This window comes from Sodiomyces alkalinus (genome assembly GCF_003711515.1).
Source record: "Sodiomyces alkalinus F11 unplaced genomic scaffold SODALscaffold_5, whole genome shotgun sequence".
In the NCBI taxonomy this organism is placed as follows: domain Eukaryota; kingdom Fungi; phylum Ascomycota; class Sordariomycetes; order Glomerellales; family Plectosphaerellaceae; genus Sodiomyces; species Sodiomyces alkalinus.
Window position 1 is genome coordinate 1233126 of NW_021167083.1, and position 17616 is coordinate 1250741.

Consider the following 17616-nt stretch of genomic DNA (forward strand, 5'->3'; position numbering starts at 1 on the left):
TCACGAAACGAATGGAGGCTGTCGAGTGAGCAGACCATGTCCACAATCCGGGCATGAGATACAGGATAATATGAATACGCATCCTGTCAGATCCCCAACTCTCCACCAAAAATCCCACCGCTGGTCAGGCCTCCACGTTCTTTTCCGCTCCTCCCACATGTCTCTGCGCCAGAAACACTCAGTCCCCTGTCCCTTCACCCGCAACGCCACAACCTCGTCTTGGCACATCGCCGCCATCTGAAATCAAGACCGCCATCGCCTTTTCTCTTTTTCCTTTCGCTGCTTCTCGCTTCTCGCTTCTCGCATTCTGTCTTCCCTGCCTACTATTCTCTTGCTCTGTTGGGGAGAGTAAGGGCAGACGGCACCGGTGGCGTTTCGTGCAAGGACGCCGCCTCGGCGGTAACGGCATGGACCGATGACTTGACTCGACCTTGTCCTGATGAGCAGACGAGGCTCTTTCTCGCGCGCCAAATTCTGTTCTCCACACATAGCACAGGTGCCAGCAGTGTTTCCACCATCTCGGCCTTGCGTTTCGGCTGGACGACGAACAACGAACCGTATCGTCGTAACCGTACCTAGTTCGGCGTGTGCTCGGATGAGAGGTGCGTTAATCTACGCTATACCGAAAAGAAGAGAAACCTTTGCAGAAAGATTGCTGCTGCTGCTGCTGCTGCTGCTGCTGTCTCAAGTCCTGTAAGAGCGGTGGACACGAAATTCCATCCCTGTCAGTAACTGTCCTGTTATAAAACCATGTCACTCGGAAAGAGTTTGCGGTTCGTGCGAGAAACTGCGCCAGGGCCGGCTTCGCGCCTCGGACGGAATACGCTTGTTCCGTCCCATCGCCACATGAGAGGGAAATGGTCGCTTGATATTGCCCTCTCCTGTCCGATGCTGAAGATACGACTGCTTGCGCGCAGGCATTCCGGTTACACCCTCTCTACTACGTCTGCCGGAGGATTCATACCAATCAACGTCGCTGAGCTGAAGTTTACGCGACCGCTGGACGCCACGCTCCTTGCCCCGGTCCATCCGGTTGTAGTGATAACTGCTCGGCTTCTCTTGAACTAGATTGTTGGTCGTCAGTGCTGGGCATTCCGACGAGGAAAGGTCGTTGGCTAGGTGTGACTTCACCGTCTTGTTCTTCGTTCTCCCGAATTTCGTAATTGAGTACGAGGTTCTTGATGCGCTGTTGCTCCTCTTTCTCGGCCTGCTGCTGGTTCTTCATCGCGACAGCGAACGTCGAATCGGATGGCACTTCCACCGTGCGTGTCTATGAATCCACTGTTGTCAGTTCCCAATTTTTCCTTTTTTTCTTTCTCCTTTTTCTTCTTCTTATTCTATTGGACGGGTTTACCTGTTGGCGGTTGCCCTTCTTCGTCAAAAGCGAGAATGCCATGGTAGGGCCAGGGCCAGGACCAGGTCCCGATGCCGCCGGGTCGTTCGAGCTAGAGAGATCCTTGGTCTTGGGCCGCACCGGCAAGGGGACGTCAAACAGCGGCTTGCGCTCAAACTTGCGGGATTCCAGACTCTCAGCCATCATCCTGGCGTACTCCCGCTCAAACTCGGCCTCCTCCTCCGGATCAATGTATTGCTCTTGCCGCGTAACGACGATGGCCTCGTCGTCCGAGTTCGAGTGGGAGTCTCGCCCCGAGCCCGCATGTTCCTCGTCTTCGTGGCCCATCTCGTTCTCGTCCGACTCGGACGCGTCTTCGTCACCGTCCGCTTCGCCTTCGGGCAGATCCGGATCGCCGTCCTCGTCGTCGTCGGAAGACGCGGAAGAAGCGTCGTCCGCCTCGGCTGCCTCGGCTTCGGCTGCGGCCTTCTCGGCACCCGAGAGTTTCTGGTCTTGCGCGATGGCGAGCTGGAACGTCTTGGCCGCTTCTTCCAGATTGGTGGCGAGCTTCCATTGGGGCCGCGTCAGGGAGAAAGTGTCCTGTACGATGAATTCCATGTCCATGGGCAACATCTGCTTGGTGTGGATGTAGTATTGGAAGAAGGACAGGAAATAGTCCAACTTCTTGCCGGCCGCACCTTTGGCGAAGTACATACCGCACGTCTCCAAGATGGTCGCGATCAGTCGGATCCGGAAGAAATCGTCGGGCGGGTCCAAGGGGTTGATTCGGCCGGGGACGGGAGGGCCGCCGTGTCCAAACGTCACGATCTTGTACATGGTATCGAAGATGACCGGGTGCTCCACCATCCTGTAGTTGTAAAGTTCGCCTAGGTACTTGACCTCCGCGATGCGCCGTTGGTAATACTTGTAGTCGTTGATTTCTAGACCGAAGACGACGGACTCGATCACGTTGTCGATGACTCGAATGACGAACGACGCATGGTAACGGTAGAGAGCGCCCATTAGGATGGCCAAGAGGTGGATATTCCCGTACTTAACACGGCCTGGCCTGGAGAACACCTTCTCGAGGATACCTACGACCTGAAAGGAGGGAAAAAGAGAGTTAACAGATGTACGCAGTTTCGGGAGCGACCGGGACAAAACTTACGTCCGACTCCTCCCAGTGCAGCCTCCGGATCTGCTTCAGGATCTTGCTGACGTTTCGTTTCGTCATGTCCATGTAGATCAGCCGGCGAATGAACAGGTCCATGGGCGTCCTCTCTTTCTGCTCAATGGCAGGCCGCTCGGGCGGGTCGACGTAGTACACGGCGTTCTCGATGAGCATGCGCTCGGTTTGGCCGATGTGCTGGACCGACTTCTTCCGCTGGAGGGTCTCGAGGAAGGTGGCCATGCGGGGCGACGTGTCCGGGTTGCGCAACAAGTATCGCCCGCAGTTCTCGAGCAGGTTGCAGATGATCTCGATGTTCATCTTGGAGAAGTCGTCCATACTAACCTTGAGGCAGTGGAAGACAACGTGCTCGGGGACGACGCCAAACTTGGTAAGCTCAGCGAGGTACCGAATGTTGGCGAGGCGGACCTGCCCGAGGAATTCCTTTTCCTTGCGCCTCTGGAGGCTGCGAAACTCGGCATCCAGGTAGTCGACGAGACCCTTGGGGATGTCAGGCATGTACTGGCCCAAGGTGGCGGCCAGCCTCGCCCAACAGGGCAGGAGATCGCCTCGGCCCTTGGGAACTTCGGTCAGGGCCTTGATGAGCCGGTTCCGGGAGGCTTTCGAATTGAGGAAGCAAAAGTCGACGGCCGTTTCGTCGATGGCCTCCTTGGTGGTCAGGTCGGGGAGGCGGGCGATGATAGCATCGACCTGGGCGCCGATGGTCTTGTTGGCGATGGCCAACGACTGCTCGTCCATCGCTTCGGGCGGCTTCAGGGGCTCGGTGCCCTCAGCCGCGTCGGTAGGCTTCTTGCCGACCTGCTGCTCGTCGTTTTCGGGCTTTTTCTTCTTGCCATCTTCGAGCAGAATGGCCGGCACCTTGCCCTTTAGGTCGACGAGGTTTTCGTAGAAGCGTCTCTCGTCCTCGTCTTCCCAGATACCAGCGCCGTCGGCCAAGCCCTTGAGATACTCCCCGGTCTTGAGAAGACCGATGGAGCCGTTGCCTGCGCCAGAATCCTCGTTGTCCTTGAGGTCGGGCATCTCGGCACCGATGACGTCGGCAATGGCCTGGGCATTGGCAACCAGTCGCTCCTGGGCCTTGACTTGCTTCTCAAAGTTCGCCTGCCGGTCTTCGAAGACCTCGCCCGACTTGACGTAAGCCTCGGCGTTTCGGCGAGCTTGCGCGTGGATCGCCTTTTGGTCGCGGATGAGATGGCCCTTGACGTCTTCAAAGTATCGCTTGAGGACGTTTTTGAATTTTTCCCGGAGGTCGGGAGGGGTGAAAGGCTGGTGCGCAGAGTCGGCGTCCGCGCCGGCACCGGCATCAGCATCGGCATCGGCATCGGCATCGGCATCGGCATCGGCATCGGCACCGGTATGGGCATAGGCATCGGTATTATCGGCACCGGGTTCGGGCAGAGAGTCGGTCGCATGTTGGGCCGAGCCATTGGAGGGCATGGTCGCACCATCCTCCTCGACCGTCTTGCGGCCTTCGGAGCCGGCAGGTTTGACGCCGAGGATGTCCCAGGAGAAGGCCTTGACGAAGATGACGAGCAAGGGCAGGTTGGCATGCTCGCGGTCATGGCCAAGGAGGTCCTTCAGAACCTCCAGGGGGAACGGCTCGGCAGGGCCACCCTTGCCGGTGGCCGTCTTGTGCTTCAGCTCGGCAACCTTGCCGGTAGCCCCCTTGGTGGCGTCGTCCGGGCGGGTGACATGGTCCAAGGTCCTCAGCACGCCGACAAGCCAGAGCTCGGTGACGACGCGCAGGAGGACGCGCTGGCGGGTCAGGCGGTCTTTCTCCTCCTTTTCTCGAACATCGGCAGCCAGGGTTTTGAGGGCGCTCTTGTCGGGGGTGGCCATGCCCTTGCCCAGCAGCCATCCGAGATGCTCGGTGAATTCGGCAGGACCGAAACGCTGGTGGAGGGCGCTGACAATCTCCACGCCGGCATCGACCTCGCCAGGGGATTTGAGGCGACACAGGCCCTCATAGCAGGCAGATATGATCTCGGATAGGTACTTGTGAAGGCTCAAAGCTCGGATCTCTTGGAGGAAGGTGTTCAGGGTTGCGGCGGAAATGGCAGTGCGCAGTCGCTTAATGAAAGCTGTGTTCTTCTTGAGGGATGAGTCGAGAGACTTGCTCACGGGGACAAGATCTAGGTAGTTGGCGAGCAGAGTGTCAGTAGCTTGACAGGACTAGGAGTTTATAGCCCATGAGAGAAAGCACCAAGGGGTAGAAGGGGGGTAGGAGGGAGGTAGAAAGACCGGGGGGGGTAGGGAGACGGGGCGCGAGGAGTACTGACCTTTCTCGCCATCCCATGCACGAGAGTTGAGGGAGCGCAGTTCGCCTAAGTAATAGAGTCAATATGAAGTCGGTATAAGGTATCGCGATATAAAGTCGATATAAAGTCGATAGGAAAGGTCGAGGAGGGGAGTAAAGGGGGGACTGACGCTTCCTGGCACGGTCCATGACGGATCGTGAATGGGAAATCTATAGTATAACGTGGTGTGGAGGGGGAGGGGGGAGGGGGGTCCGGGGACCTTGAGATGCTACATCCGCACAGCCTGATGGAAGGGAATTCGCGACCAGAGCTGCTACGGACTCGATAAAGGGCCTAGAGAGAGGTGGCGGTCCGTGTCGATGATGAAGATCGGCATCGGTAAGTCCCCTGGGGCATGCGGTTTGGCGGTTTGGCGGTTTGGCGAAGGAGCAAGACCGTGAGACGTAGATACCTTAGATATGACGTGGAAAGAGGGTAAGGGAAAAGAAAGGCAGGAAAAGGCAAGAAGGTGCCAAAAGAGGGTGCAGGGATCAGAAGCAGAAGCTGAGGACGGGAGTAGTGACGGCTTCTCGCTGCGGCTTCTCGCTGCGGCTTCTGCTGTTGGCGAGTCGAAAATGGTCAGGGACCAACCTCAACCTGTATAGATCCGGTACTTTAGCGGCTGTACGTGTACGGCGGAGTTGGGGTCATCCATCAGGTAGCTGTACGTTGTATGGATACGGACTAGGTACTTTGCGGATGTATGGTTGTATGTAGCAAGATTTGGTATGTTCGGTGTTTCTCGGTAGCGTACTGCCTTATCTGTCATTCTACGTTAGGTACCTTACCTTAGGTAGGCAAGGTAAGGTAGGTAGCCATTCTCTCTCTCCTTGGGAACATAAGGAGGTACCTGCCTGAGTGAACGGACAATGAATTCCCAAATTCCTGAGGCATAGATGATGACTAAGTCACGTAAAACATCTTCCCTTCCTCCCAGCTGTGCGGGGCAATGATCGGAATATTGTTTCTTCGTTTCTCCAGACAAGGAAAAAAAAAAAAACAAAAAAAAAAAGGGCCACCCAGCGGCGCCGTTACAACACCATCAGCCACATCATGAACTTTTCCTACTTCAAGATCCAAGACTTGTGGAATGAGCTGATAAATTGCTATTGAGCTTCCAGATGGAGAAACCGACCCAATTGATTTATTATAAAATTACCCATACAACCGCCCTCGTCGCTGGCCTAATCCTCCTTCTTTCTATTATTCTATATACCTAGTTCTAACAAGGCTGTCAACTCCCCAGCCTCGTGCACTCTTTCTTCTCTCTTCTCTCTCTTCTCTCTCTTCTCTCTCTTCTCTTTCTTCTCTTCCACTCTCCACTCTCCACTCTCGGAGTTCCGGCACTTCCAAGTTCCCACCCCCACCATATCGCACGTCTTTTGCGAGTCCTTCGACGCTATCTTTCTCAGCGGTTGTCGCATCTCCGGAGACTGCACCCTTTAACGCTTCTGCTGGCCAATCAGCCGTCGAGGCCGACCGACTGATAAGGCAAGGCGGAAATGCAGGATGCTGCATACGTTGTATGCCCCATGCCGCCCACTTGGATCTTCCTCGGGTGGCTACGATAAGACGTCTTGTCACTGTCGTGCATCTATCTATGATCTAGATGATCTCGGAGTGTCCCAGCCCCAGTCCCGGTCCCAGATTGACCTTGCTTGCAGTACCGCGGACAACGCAGGGATCTTCTTCACTTCAATGGCCCGCCAATTCACTCGGCATATCATGTACACTTTAATCCTAGTATTTCTATCTCCTCGGAGCTGTTCAATATGCATGATATTGTCTTCTGTCCATGAACCTGAATCACCCTCACCCGACTCCACGGACAGAGAGCCTGAACGCGGGCCCGTGGAGATGTCTTGTCCCGGAATCTTTCGTGTAGGGCGATGGGTTACTCTTTTTGTTTATATTCTCTCCGGGCCTGCCTTATCATGCGTCTTTCCTCCAGATCAGCTGTACGTCGCGACACTCACTTAGACCTTCTGAAAACGAAAACCTCTTGGCCATTTCCCCAGCCATGGCCGTTCTGGGAACCAACTCGTCGTTTGCCCTCCTCCCAACCTCCGTACCGCTCAAATCAGACCTCACCTTCCCTCCTAGCCCGGCAGAAACAATCAAAGGGAGCCGGCCTTCCAGTGTCGATGGAGACGCAGAGGAGCCCAGCGAGCTGTGCCTGTTCGAGGAACTAGATGCCGAGAGGCCCCGGGTGTACCCGCTGCCCCCGCGCTCCCAACCCAACAGCGTACTCCCCGAAGACCTCAAAACCCCCGATAGCCACGTGCCCCGGGATCCAAGGCTAATACGCCTGACCGGCGTCCACCCCTTCAACGTCGAGCCGCCGCTGAGCGACCTCTACGACCAGGGCTTCCTCACCAACAAGGACCTGCACTACGTCCGGAACCACGGCGCCGTGCCCAAGGTCCAAGACGAGGATGTGCTCAACTGGGAGTTCACCGTCGAGGGCATGGTCGAAGCTCCCTTCACCATACCCCTCAGGGACCTCATCGCCGAGTACGAACAAATCACCTACCCGGCCACCCTCGTCTGCGCAGGCAACCGCCGCAAGGAACAGAACGTCGTCCGCAAGACAAAGGGCTTCTCCTGGGGCGCCGCCGGCCTCTCGACCGCTCTCTGGACCGGCGTGTCCCTCGGCGACCTGCTCGCGCGCGCCGTGCCCAAGCGAGGCGCCCGCTACGTCTGTTTCGAGGGCGCCGACAAGCTCCCCAACGGCTACTACGGGACCAGCATCAAGCTCAACTGGGCCACGGACCCCAACCGCGGCGTGACCGTGTGCTACCGCATGAACGGGGAGCTCCTGCACCCGGACCACGGACGCCCCGTGCGGATCATCATCCCCGGCCAGATCGGCGGCCGCAGCGTGAAATGGCTCAAGCGGATCATCGTCACCAAGGAGCCCAGCGACAACTGGTACCACATATACGACAACCGAGTCCTGCCCACCCCGATCGACCCCGAGGCGAGCGCGGACCTGCCCGACGTGTGGAAGGACGAGCGGTACGCCATTTACGACCTCAACACCAACAGCGCCACCTGCTACCCGGCGCACGACGAAACCTTGTCCCTGTCTGACGAGGACGAGGACGAGGCGCCGGAATCCTATGCCGTTCGCGGGTACGCCTACGGAGGCGGCGGTAGACGCGTCACGCGGGTCGAGGTCACACTGGACAAGGGGAAGAGCTGGACCCTTGCCGACATCCGCTACCCCGAGGACGATTACCGCCTCGCCCCCGAAGGAGACACCCTTTATGGAGGTCGCATGGATATGGCCTGGAGGGAGACTTGTTTCTGTTGGTGTTTCTGGCAGCTCGACATTCCCGTCGCCCAGCTCGCCGGCGCCTCCGATATCATGGTGCGGGCCATGGACGAAGGACTGATGGTTCAGCCGAGGGACATGTACTGGAGCGTGCTGGGCATGATGAACAACCCCTGGTACCGGGTGGCGATACACAGACAAGGACGCCAGCTTCGCTTCGAGCATCCCACGCAGCCGGCCCTCATCTCGGGCGGGTGGATGGAGAGGGTCAAAAAAGAAGGGGGCAACCTGTCGAATGGGTTTTGGGGCGAGAAGGTCCAGGGCGATGAGCAGGATGCGGTCGAGCAAGAGCCGCCCAAGGATATCTGCATGACGAAGGAGGGTGTGAAGCGGAGCATCACCATAAACGAGCTTCGACAACACGCCGGGGAAGACGAACCGTGGTTTGTCGTGAATGGGGAGGTGTATGACGGCACGCCGTTCCTCGAAGGGCATCCGGGAGGTGCGGCATCCATCTTTGGGGCCGCTGGTCAGGATGCAACCGAGGAGTTCCTAACCATTCGTGAGTCTGCCTCTGCATATCATTCCATGCATTCATCCATCGGCAGCATGAGCTGACAGTGCGGCGGCTTCTTCACAGACAGCGAGAATGCTAAAGCCTCGATGCCGGAATACCACATCGGTACTCTGGACGAGGCAGGCCGAAAAGCCTTGTCTACAGAGGAAGTCACAACCGACGCCGACGCCGAGGGAGCTCGTGCTATCTTCCTACAGCCAAAGGTGTGGACGAAAGCGATCCTTTCCGGGAAGCGCGCCGTGTCTTCGGATAGCAAGATCTTCACCTTCGATTTGGAGCACGCGGAGCAGCAAGTTGGTCTCCCCGTGGGCCAACATCTAATGATGCGGCTACGCGATCCGGTTACACGGGGGGCCATCATCCGCGCGTACACGCCCATCTCCGAAGGCACCGACAGGGGGAAGCTGCAAATACTGATCAAGATCTACCGAAACACGCCGGACCGCAAGGGAGGGAGCATGACGCAGGCGCTCGACTCGATTCCCGTCGGCCACTTCGTCGACATGAAGGGTCCGGTGGGCAAGTTCGAATACCTGGGCCGGGGGTTGTGTTCCGTCTCGGGCAAGCAGCGCCGGGTCAAGCGCTTCATCATGGTGTGCGCCGGGTCTGGAGTAACGCCCATCTTCCAGGTGTTGCGGGCCGTGATGAGGGACCCGGATGACGCCACTCGGTGTCTGGTTCTCGACGGCAACCGTGCCGAGGAGGACATACTGTGCCGGACAGAACTGGATGCGATGGCCGCGAGCAACCCAGACAGATGCAAGCTGTTGTACCTGCTCACACAGCCTGCTGAGGGGTGGACCGGGCTCCGAGGCCGCATGGATGCCGCGTTGTTTGAGCGGGAAGTCGGGCCCTGTAGAACCACTGAGGGGGACGAGATGGTGCTCATCTGTGGCCCAGAGGCTATGGAGCAGAGCGTCAAGGCCATCTTGTCAGGGATGGGCTGGAAGGAGGAGCATCTGCTTGTGTTTTGAGCGTAGGGTGAATTATTTCATGGGCTGAATAAAGAGAACTCCTCGCTGCATTGCCGCGGACCCTTGTCTCTTTTTCCTATACCATCATTCATCGAGTGAGTAAGATGCCACAACAATCAATATGAGGCAATGCGTTGGTAGATAGATACGGTATGCTACCCTTCGTCCGAGGCGAGGATAAAGCAAAGAGGAAAGCCTGGCTTCATATGGGCCTGGGGGGGTATTGTTTGCTTCAGCTTTTCACAGCATCTCCTTCCTTCTCCATGTTCCCTTGCAGAGCACTCCGGTCCCTCGGCGGCACCGGCTGAGCCACGACGACAGTCTCAATCCCCGCCGGACTATGCTCCTCAGGCCCCATAGGCAGCACTTCCAGATCTATATCCAAGTTCAGCAGGCTCTTCAGGATGACCTGACTACCGGCCTTGCTCATCACCTCGTTAGACTCCATACACATCTCGGAAGCCACGCACTCGACGCAGCCTCGCTCACAGAAACACGCCTCGACCCGCGTCAGGGCCTGCTTCAGGAGGTGGTCAATGTGCTCAAAGGCCTTCGTGCTGATCCCGGAGCCCCCGGCGCCTCCCTTGGCGTCGTAAAACGTCAGCCGGCCCGGCCGCTTCCTCTGCGTCTCCCGCTTCGCGAACTCCTTGAGCGCCACTTTGCATTCGGTGCGCACGTCGCCCGGCATGCTGATGACGAAGTTGGGCATCAGGCTGAGGATGGCGTGCTCCGCGGCGTGGATCGATGCCGCCACGTGCAGTCTCCGCACCGCCAGGATTTCGAGCGCCTGCTTCGGTACGTCGAGCCACATCCCCTTGCCGTAGCGTATAACGGGGGGGTTGTCCACCTGGACGGCATCGATGACGCGCTTCCTCTTGTCTACTTTGAAGAACCCGAAGACGGTTTGCTGTATTTTGATGGTCCCGTAGAAGGCCTTCGAGAGAGACCCCGCGATACGCTTGATGGCCTCCGTCTCGATGGGGTCGATGTCTGTGAAGTCGCGCTGCTGTGTCGTCCATTCCACGTTGACCTTCTCTACGCGAGCGATGCGTCGATCTGGCTGAAAGTCTCGGACAAGATATTTGTTCCCCTGGTGTAAGAAGATGGCCCCGTCGTATACCGTAAACGTAGCCCTCGACGCCTCGAGCTCCTCCAGTACGGTGTTCTTCCCATGTGTGATGTCGATGATGGCAAAGTGCTCCTCCTCGGCATCACGTATAGCGACGAATCGAGAAGGGACGGGACGAAACCTGTCATGGCAGTGGTAGAAACCAGAGACATCCTTGAGCAGCCGCTCATCGCAAACCCGGGGTAGATCAGCACCAAAGTACTGGGCGTCCTCCTCAGGGTTGATGGGCATCTCGTAGGCAGCGCACTGTATGTGCCCTTCCCGCACCAACAAGCTCTCCAAGTCCACCTGGAGCGCAGCATTGGGTTTCGTGAATAGTTCGTCCGGATTCTGCATGTAATATTGGTCCGTCGGGAAACTGTCTCCAACGAAAATAGACAGCGAATCCTTGTTTCTGCGCCCGGCCCGGCCGCTCTGCTGGCGTAGGTTTGCAATCGTGTAGGGAAACCCCCAGGTCAGGACACAATCCAGCGTTCCGATATCGATCCCCAGTTCAAGGGCAGTCGTTGCCACAACGCCGAGCAGCTTTCCCTCGAACATGTCCGATTCGATGCGACGTCGGTCCTGAGCAGTGTAGCCCCCACGATAGCCCATCACCCGGGCCATGCATTCCGGTCTCCCAAGCGACTCCAGTTCCTGCTTGACAGCGTTGACAAGTCTCTCGCATTGTTCACGGACGCGACAGAAGGCAATGGTGCGGACGCCACGGAGAACAAGCTGGCAGAACAACCGGGCGCACTCGAACATGGCGTCTCCGCGTCCACTGGCCGGATCTCCCGGGTCCCGATAGGGGGTGTTCCAGCACAGAAACTCCTTGCGGCCCGAAGGGGACCCGTCAAAGTCGATTAGCCGGACGTTGCCAATGCCGAATACAGTCCTAAAGTGCTCCTCGGGGTTGGCAACTGTGGCCGAGCAGGAAACGAACTGGACGTGTCGGTTTCCCACGGCGGCGCAAATACGTCTCAGTCGTCTCATGATGAAGGCCATATGTGATCCTATCAATCCATTGTAGTAATGCAACTCATCAACGACCACATACTTCAGATTCTGCAGAAAGGTTCTCCATCGTTCCTCCTGAGGTAGAATCGTAATGTGTAGCATGTCCGGATTGGTGAAAATGACCCTGGCTTGTTCCCGTATGGTGTTGCGCTCGGCCATGGGTGTGTCGCCGTCGAATGTCTCCACGAGAAGTTCTTCCATCCCTGGCATGTACGCCATCATGTCTTTTAAGCTCCTCTTCTGGTCCTGTGCCAGTGCCTTCGTGGGGAAGATATACATTGCTCTGGTGTTGAGATCACGTTCGAGGGCGTAGAGGACGGGAAGTTGGTAGATCAGCGACTTCCCGGAGCTTGTAGAAGTTGACACTACCACATGCTTTCCCTGATGGAGACTATTAAGGGCATCGGCCTGATGTGCATAGAACTGGGCGATGCCTTTCGCATTGTACAAAGCATTGACGAGGTCTTGGCTAAGGAGAAAATCCAGGTATCCAATGGCCGCCTCTTGGGCTTCGAAAACCCTGTGACCGTCGGGGACGATCTGACCTGTATACCAGGGGCTGTCTTTGAGCTCCTGCACTATCTCCGGTATGCTTTTCCGTTCGGATGGGATCGTCTCGGGAAGCGTGCCGAGCTCCGGGCCATGAGAGAAATTCTCGGGAACCGAAGGGACGGGAATATAGGCTTCAGCTTCACGTCGCAGGGTCTCGCCGGGATCCAAGTTGTTCGACAGACAGCGATTGAGAAACAGATTGATACTGTTCGCGAACTTCTGGTTCCGTCTCTCAATCAACTGCAGCATTTGCTTCTGACTGTACACCGGCATTCTCAGAGTTTCTTCCCTCAGCTTCCGGTTCGGCTTTGTAGGTTCACCCGTCTTCCTGTCCGGAACCTGACGTTTCAAGTCGCCATCGATGAACTCGATGAAGAGCACCTCCTTCCCACTCTCGACTTGCTCGTCGGGGTGGCGGTCCAGGCTTTCCAGCCCCGATACTCCCCCTATCGAAGCGTCTGGGGCGGGACCTTGTGCACGTAGGCTCTTGGGCCTGCCGGACTTGAAGATTTCATCGCGCTCGCCGCCCCTGATGTCCGTCTGGAGTATGACTTCGTCGACATATGCAAACCTGAGCCCTTCCGGTCTGATTGCAGCAATAGCCGCCACGTCTTCCACAGTTAATGGTTTCCCCGTATGGGATTCGACTGAAGACTTGATTGTGTCGAAAGTCGTGGCAAGATGCTTTCGGGTCCCGCAGAAGGTGACGACCACGTTGACGGCCCGGTGTGTCTTTTCAAGATCCGTGAAGGCCGCCGGCCGTTCAACTGCGGCCTTGGGTTGCTTTCCATATTGAGAGACGGGTTCGCCTCTTGTGGTGGTTACATCATCTTCTTTGCCTGCTACATCCGACTGTTCGTCCAGAGCTTCGTCGGACCCTCGTTTCCGTTTGCCGCACTTTGGCTTTCTTGACAGCGCACTGGCATTACCAGTAAACCGGTCATCCTTTGATGACATTACTTACTAGGGTCAAATCTAAAGTTAGAAAGAAGTCTCGAAACAGCTGAGAGCTGGTAGCAGGCAGTACGATGCTGTCGTCGTTGTCAGCTAGAAACGCCGGTTGCACCCATCGAGCATGCCGCCAAGGATAAAAGAAGCAGGCTGGAGATGACAAGGTTCGTTCAGGCTTCTCGGAGAAGCAAGCCCCATTGCCTGGAAACCAGTCGAAGGGACAAGTTGCGATGCCAACAAGCAAGATGTTTTGCAAGGTTGCAGGTGCAGACCTAAAATGGTGAAATCCACGGTGGACGTGACCTGATATTTACACGGACCACGGGATGAACGCCAAATCACGTGTCACTATTTCCGTACATTACATAAGCGCTTCGAGTCTCCAAGTTGGACACGAATCAAAAAGGGGAACACCATTTTCCAGGTACCTACCTAAGTCGTACATGAACATCTGATTATATTGACTACACTCCGCAGGCCTTCTGCGATGCTATGGTATATGCTGTCTTGCTTTTCTGCCATACATATGGCACCAGGAAGATCGGACAGCTGCACTCACTGTCCATGTCCCAAGTGTAAGCTACACATTCGATGGCTCCTATTAGTAACACCAACCACGAGGAAGCAGAAGCAGACCGACCTGCCATCCCTCGCGATTCTGAACTCCGTACAAGACAGTCAGGAGACAGCCAACAAACAGCCAGACATTGCCCAGTCGCCCAGTTCCCCTTGATCGGAAAACGCGAAGAAACCCTCCGCCCAAAAGGTGATCCCTCGCTCCACCAGCTCGTGCGTATTTTCATAGACCATTGCATTCGTTACCGGACAACTCCCCGATTGTAGACTTCGATTGCGTGCCAGCCCCCGTATCTCCAGTCTCCAGTCGCGTGTGGGAACCAACTTGGAGAGTAGGCGTGTCCGCTAAAGCCCGGTGAGCGGTAGTAGCTTACATTCCAGCTAGTTCTCGCTGAATGATACTGATCTCATTCAGGAAGCTCTTCGCACTTGCAGCGCTCATCTGTGAAATCTCGTAAGCATACGAATTGACTCTTGAACGAAACGGGCGGGCGATAAACTGGGGGTCTTACCCGTGCCTGGACACTGGTAGGCTTGGCCTCTGCCCCTTCAAACGCGGTGAATATGATGCCGACGGCCTTCATTCCCGCCTTTTCCTTGAACACCTGCGCCGGCAACATCACTGTGTTCAACAACACGCGATGCGTGTTGTCCTGTCTCATGAGAAGACGGACCACCTTACGCTTTTTAGTTCCTCCTTCGTTATCCTTGTCCTCGCCATCCTCGTCATCCTCCATGCACGAGGCGTCAAAACTTCCTGGAACCGGATTACCGTCTTCGAAATCGACACATGCCTCGGGAACGTTGATTTTGAGCATGCCCGAGCCCCGTTCCTTCCAGCCGGCTTCCTTGTCTAAGTAGTAGATCTTGGCTCGAACCGCCAAAACAGTCGCTTCGCCAGCCTCGCCATCGTCGACAGTCACTAGTAATCCTCGTCAGCATGACCATGACCCTACCAATGGAAAGAACACGACGGAATTTCAAAAAAGAAAAAAAAAGAAGAAAAAAAGAAAAAAAAAAGCAAATACCTCTGTGTAGTTTCCTCTTCTTCTCTTCGGCTCTTTTAACCTCTTCCTTGTCCGAATCATCCTTGCCCTCTTTGTCATCGGCTTCCGACTTGTTGGACTCGTCTTCACCCTCTTCGCCGTCGTCGCTGGCCTCTTCGGCATCGCTTTCCGGAGCCCCAAACGGTTTAGCCGGTTTAACGCTCTTGAAGGTTTCTCCAGGCTTGGCAAAGCTCGTGAGGGCCTTCCCGGACAGAGCACTACTACCAAATCCGCCACCGCCGCCCAACACAGAACCGAATCCGTTTCCGCCGGTCTTGGCGCTCGCGAAGGGTGACGAGCTGCTTGAAGAACCGAAGCTCAGGGTCGGAATCGGTGCCGGAGCGGCGGGCTTTTGTGGTGAGGCCGATGATGCGAATGGCGAGGCGGAAGCTGCGGGTGATCCGAAGACGCTCGTCTTACCCGCGGCGCCGCCCAATGCGCCGAATGGAGAGGCGGTGGAGAATGCTAGCTTCGCGAAACCTGAGCTGGCAAAAGCTGAGGTGGAGGGTTCTGAACTCCCGTCTTTTCCTTTCTCTTTACTTTCGGCGGCTACGGTGGTGGTCTTGTCGTCATCCTTTTCGATTGTAACGGTAGCGTCCTGACGATGAACAAAAAGAGTTTAGATAAACGCAGCTTCTTTCCAGAAAGAGAGAGAGAGAGAGAGAGAGAAAAAAGGAAGGAAAAAACCAGGGAATCTTACGGAGGGCTTCGCCGACGGCTCAGCAGATTCTGTCTCCGTAGTCACTTCATCTCGGGCTCGCTTCTTCTCTGGCTCTAATCTCGCCGCACGGTCCTTGGCCGAATCCGAAGACGCAACACTCTTAGAATCGCCCTCCTCGAGTGCCCCGTCGTCTTCTACTTGATCGCGCGCTCGTTTCTTCTTTGGAGACGAAAGCTGGTCCATGAGCTCTTCCTGGCTGCTGTCAGGTGTCGTGCGGTCGGTTTGGGCGGGAGCGCCGGCGGTCTTTTCGGAGATGACGGTTTGTTTGAGTTCCTTCCGCGCAGCCGCAGTGTCTGCGTCTTCCTCGGGCTCGATAGGCTGGGATTTGGGGTCGGCGGTGTGGTGATCGTCCGTCATGCTTACGGTGGGTGAGAGAGTGTAGGTTCGCCCCGAAGTATTGCTATCTCAAGGACCAGTATTCGTAATATGTGGGTGGCGACCAGAAAAAAGAGCTATTCAGGCACGAATTTTCGGTTTACAGTTTTGTTGAAAAGAAGTCGAGTACTGTCAGATGCTCTATCAAGTCACCAGCGGTAAACTGAAGGAAGCTGCGACTAGACTTCTTCAGTTCAGGTGATGGGGATGGCTTAGGAGGAGTTGCGTTGTAGCAATGGAACCAATCGGAGCAGCCGTGTTCGCGTCTTTCAGCCCAGTGGGTACCTACCTTATCAAAGATATCTTGCTGATAAGGCCTTCTACCGAAAGCCGCAGGGCAGACTATTTCAACTTTCAAAAATCCCCAAAAATTTCATAGGCAGACGCCTATACAGTGGTGTAAAGACTCGTATATAGTGGTACGCTAGTAGTAGGTAGAGCACTTTAGTAGTATAGCCCTAGGCTAGCTAACTAATCAGAAGCCTAGAAATTTTTTCGTGCCCCTATACTACTATAACGCTACGCTACACTAATCTTAGTTTCCTCTCTAGATAACTAATAACGAGTCAGGTAAATAACCCTACCTACACCCTTATACAGAGCTATAGTATTAAATCAAATATCGGGATTCGATTCTATAGGGTTAGATCTACTAGTATCTTTATTTTTAAAGCTATTTTATAAGTTACAGTTATATAACTTTATATAGGTGGCCTAAGCAGTTAGCTAACTATAGCGAAATATAGTATAGAAGTATATAAATCTAAATAGACGAATATATATAAAATCCGTACTATAGCCGCTAATAATACTACCTCGCTATAGGTATACTAGCTACACGTTATTAATAGCGAGGAACTACCCTCTACGCCGGTAAAATAGCCCTCCGGTATTAAGGGCACGTAACTAATAGCCTACGTACTAGACTATACGTATCTGTGTACTACTATAGGATTAGGAATAAGCTAATAATAACCTAGTAATTAAGATAGGCTACTCGCGTAATATTACTAGATATATAGTAAAGAAGAAGCCTTAGGTATATATATATATATTTCTATATAGTACTGTATACTAATATATAAGATAGATCCAGCGAGGTATCGTACTTTAGCTTAAGTACGAAAAGGCGGGCGAGCTTAAATTACCCGAATTTAATATGAAACGCCCGTAAGCTATCTCGGGTCTTTTTATCCAGCTATTTAGGCAGGAGTAGTATAAGGACGACCGCTACGATAAATACCTCGACGAGCGCGGTAATTTAAAGGGCTGCGTTACCCTAAAAGGCTCTAGTAACGGCGCCTACGGTGACTACTAGAGCGGCTCCGAGGGAGCTAAGTATTCGCTATATAGTACGTTAACTTATAGCTTCATATAGCCCTGTATAAGATAGTACTAATTAGGATATAGTAGCGAAAAATAAGAAGCGCCGCGCCTCTAATACGGAGGATACTAACGGGATTTCAGGCCCTGATATATCGCCCCGTAGCCTGCGCGAAATGGCGAGGTGGCTAGCGGAGGAGGCAGATCGCCGTAAGTTACTATTCCGACCTTTATAGAGCTTTATAGACGTTTACTAACCTATACGTTAAGGGGAAAACAAGTAAATTTTTTTTTAGG

At 55.0% G+C, this 17616-nt stretch overlaps 6 protein-coding genes across 6 annotated transcripts; 1 reads left to right on the plus strand and 5 right to left on the minus strand.

Moving 5' to 3' along the window:
• Positions 1 to 581: 581 nt before the first annotated feature.
• Positions 582 to 1227, minus strand: SODALDRAFT_333322 (hypothetical protein; the record flags this gene model as incomplete). The annotated part of the gene is made up of 1 exon (XM_028611936.1): positions 582 to 1227. A coding segment is annotated over one exon (163 nt), but the record flags the coding sequence as incomplete, so codon positions are not given.
• SODALDRAFT_168703 (nonsense-mediated mRNA decay protein) lies at positions 1030 to 5139 on the minus strand. Its single transcript, XM_028606991.1, has 5 exons — positions 4950 to 5139; positions 4802 to 4846; positions 2502 to 4654; positions 1132 to 2434; positions 1030 to 1064 (listed from the first exon to the last, which is right to left on the minus strand). The coding sequence occupies exons 1-4, from the start codon at positions 4966 to 4968 to the stop codon at positions 1271 to 1273; spliced, it is 3381 nt and encodes a 1126-aa protein (XP_028466507.1). The 5' UTR covers positions 4969 to 5139; the 3' UTR covers positions 1030 to 1064; positions 1132 to 1270.
• Positions 5140 to 5854: 715 nt separating this feature from the next.
• Positions 5855 to 6580, minus strand: SODALDRAFT_333323 (hypothetical protein). The gene has a single exon (XM_028611937.1). The coding sequence runs from the start codon at positions 6241 to 6243 to the stop codon at positions 6028 to 6030; it is 216 nt and encodes a 71-aa protein (XP_028466508.1). The 5' UTR covers positions 6244 to 6580; the 3' UTR covers positions 5855 to 6027.
• A 54-nt stretch (positions 6581 to 6634) lies between these two features.
• On the plus strand, positions 6635 to 9885 carry SODALDRAFT_333324 (nitrate reductase). The gene is made up of 2 exons (XM_028611938.1): positions 6635 to 8658; positions 8737 to 9885. Exons 1-2 carry the CDS (start codon positions 6840 to 6842, stop codon positions 9645 to 9647), a joined length of 2730 nt encoding a protein of 909 aa, XP_028466509.1. The 5' UTR covers positions 6635 to 6839; the 3' UTR covers positions 9648 to 9885.
• On the minus strand, positions 9880 to 13286 carry SODALDRAFT_311636 (P-loop containing nucleoside triphosphate hydrolase protein; the record flags this gene model as incomplete). Its single annotated transcript, XM_028609176.1, has 1 exon — positions 9880 to 13286. A coding segment is annotated over one exon (3407 nt), but the record flags the coding sequence as incomplete, so codon positions are not given.
• A 440-nt stretch (positions 13287 to 13726) lies between these two features.
• Positions 13727 to 16215, minus strand: SODALDRAFT_333325 (PH domain-like protein). Its single transcript, XM_028611939.1, has 4 exons — positions 15601 to 16215; positions 14883 to 15498; positions 14367 to 14776; positions 13727 to 14296 (listed from the first exon to the last, which is right to left on the minus strand). Exons 1-4 carry the CDS (start codon positions 15976 to 15978, stop codon positions 14225 to 14227), a joined length of 1476 nt encoding a protein of 491 aa, XP_028466511.1. The 5' UTR covers positions 15979 to 16215; the 3' UTR covers positions 13727 to 14224.
• Between the last annotated feature and the right edge of the window lie 1401 nt (positions 16216 to 17616).

What these genes read in the sequence shown, in the direction of transcription:
- SODALDRAFT_168703 (XM_028606991.1), bottom strand. An exon ending in TGCATGGGATGGCGAGAAAG is followed by an intron (nt 4,655 to 4,801) that starts GTCAGTACTCCT and finishes CCAACTACCTAG; the next exon opens with ATCTTGTCCCCGTGAGCAAG. An exon ending in TGCACTGGGAGGAGTCGGAC is followed by an intron (nt 2,435 to 2,501) that starts GTAAGTTTTGTC and finishes CCCTCCTTTCAG; the next exon opens with GTCGTAGGTATCCTCGAGAA.
- SODALDRAFT_333323 (XM_028611937.1), bottom strand. Translation starts at nt 6,243, where the DNA reads ATGCGACAACCGCTGAGAAAGATAGCGTCGAAGGACTCGCAAAAGACG.
- SODALDRAFT_333324 (XM_028611938.1), top strand. Translation starts at nt 6,840, where the DNA reads ATGGCCGTTCTGGGAACCAACTCGTCGTTTGCCCTCCTCCCAACCTCC. An exon ending in CGAGGAGTTCCTAACCATTC is followed by an intron (nt 8,659 to 8,736) that starts GTGAGTCTGCCT and finishes GCTTCTTCACAG; the next exon opens with ACAGCGAGAATGCTAAAGCC.
- SODALDRAFT_333325 (XM_028611939.1), bottom strand. Translation starts at nt 15,978, where the DNA reads ATGACGGACGATCACCACACCGCCGACCCCAAATCCCAGCCTATCGAG. An exon ending in AGCCGTCGGCGAAGCCCTCC is followed by an intron (nt 15,499 to 15,600) that starts GTAAGATTCCCT and finishes GTTCATCGTCAG; the next exon opens with GACGCTACCGTTACAATCGA. An exon ending in GAAGAGGAAACTACACAGAG is followed by an intron (nt 14,777 to 14,882) that starts GTATTTGCTTTT and finishes GAGGATTACTAG; the next exon opens with TGACTGTCGACGATGGCGAG.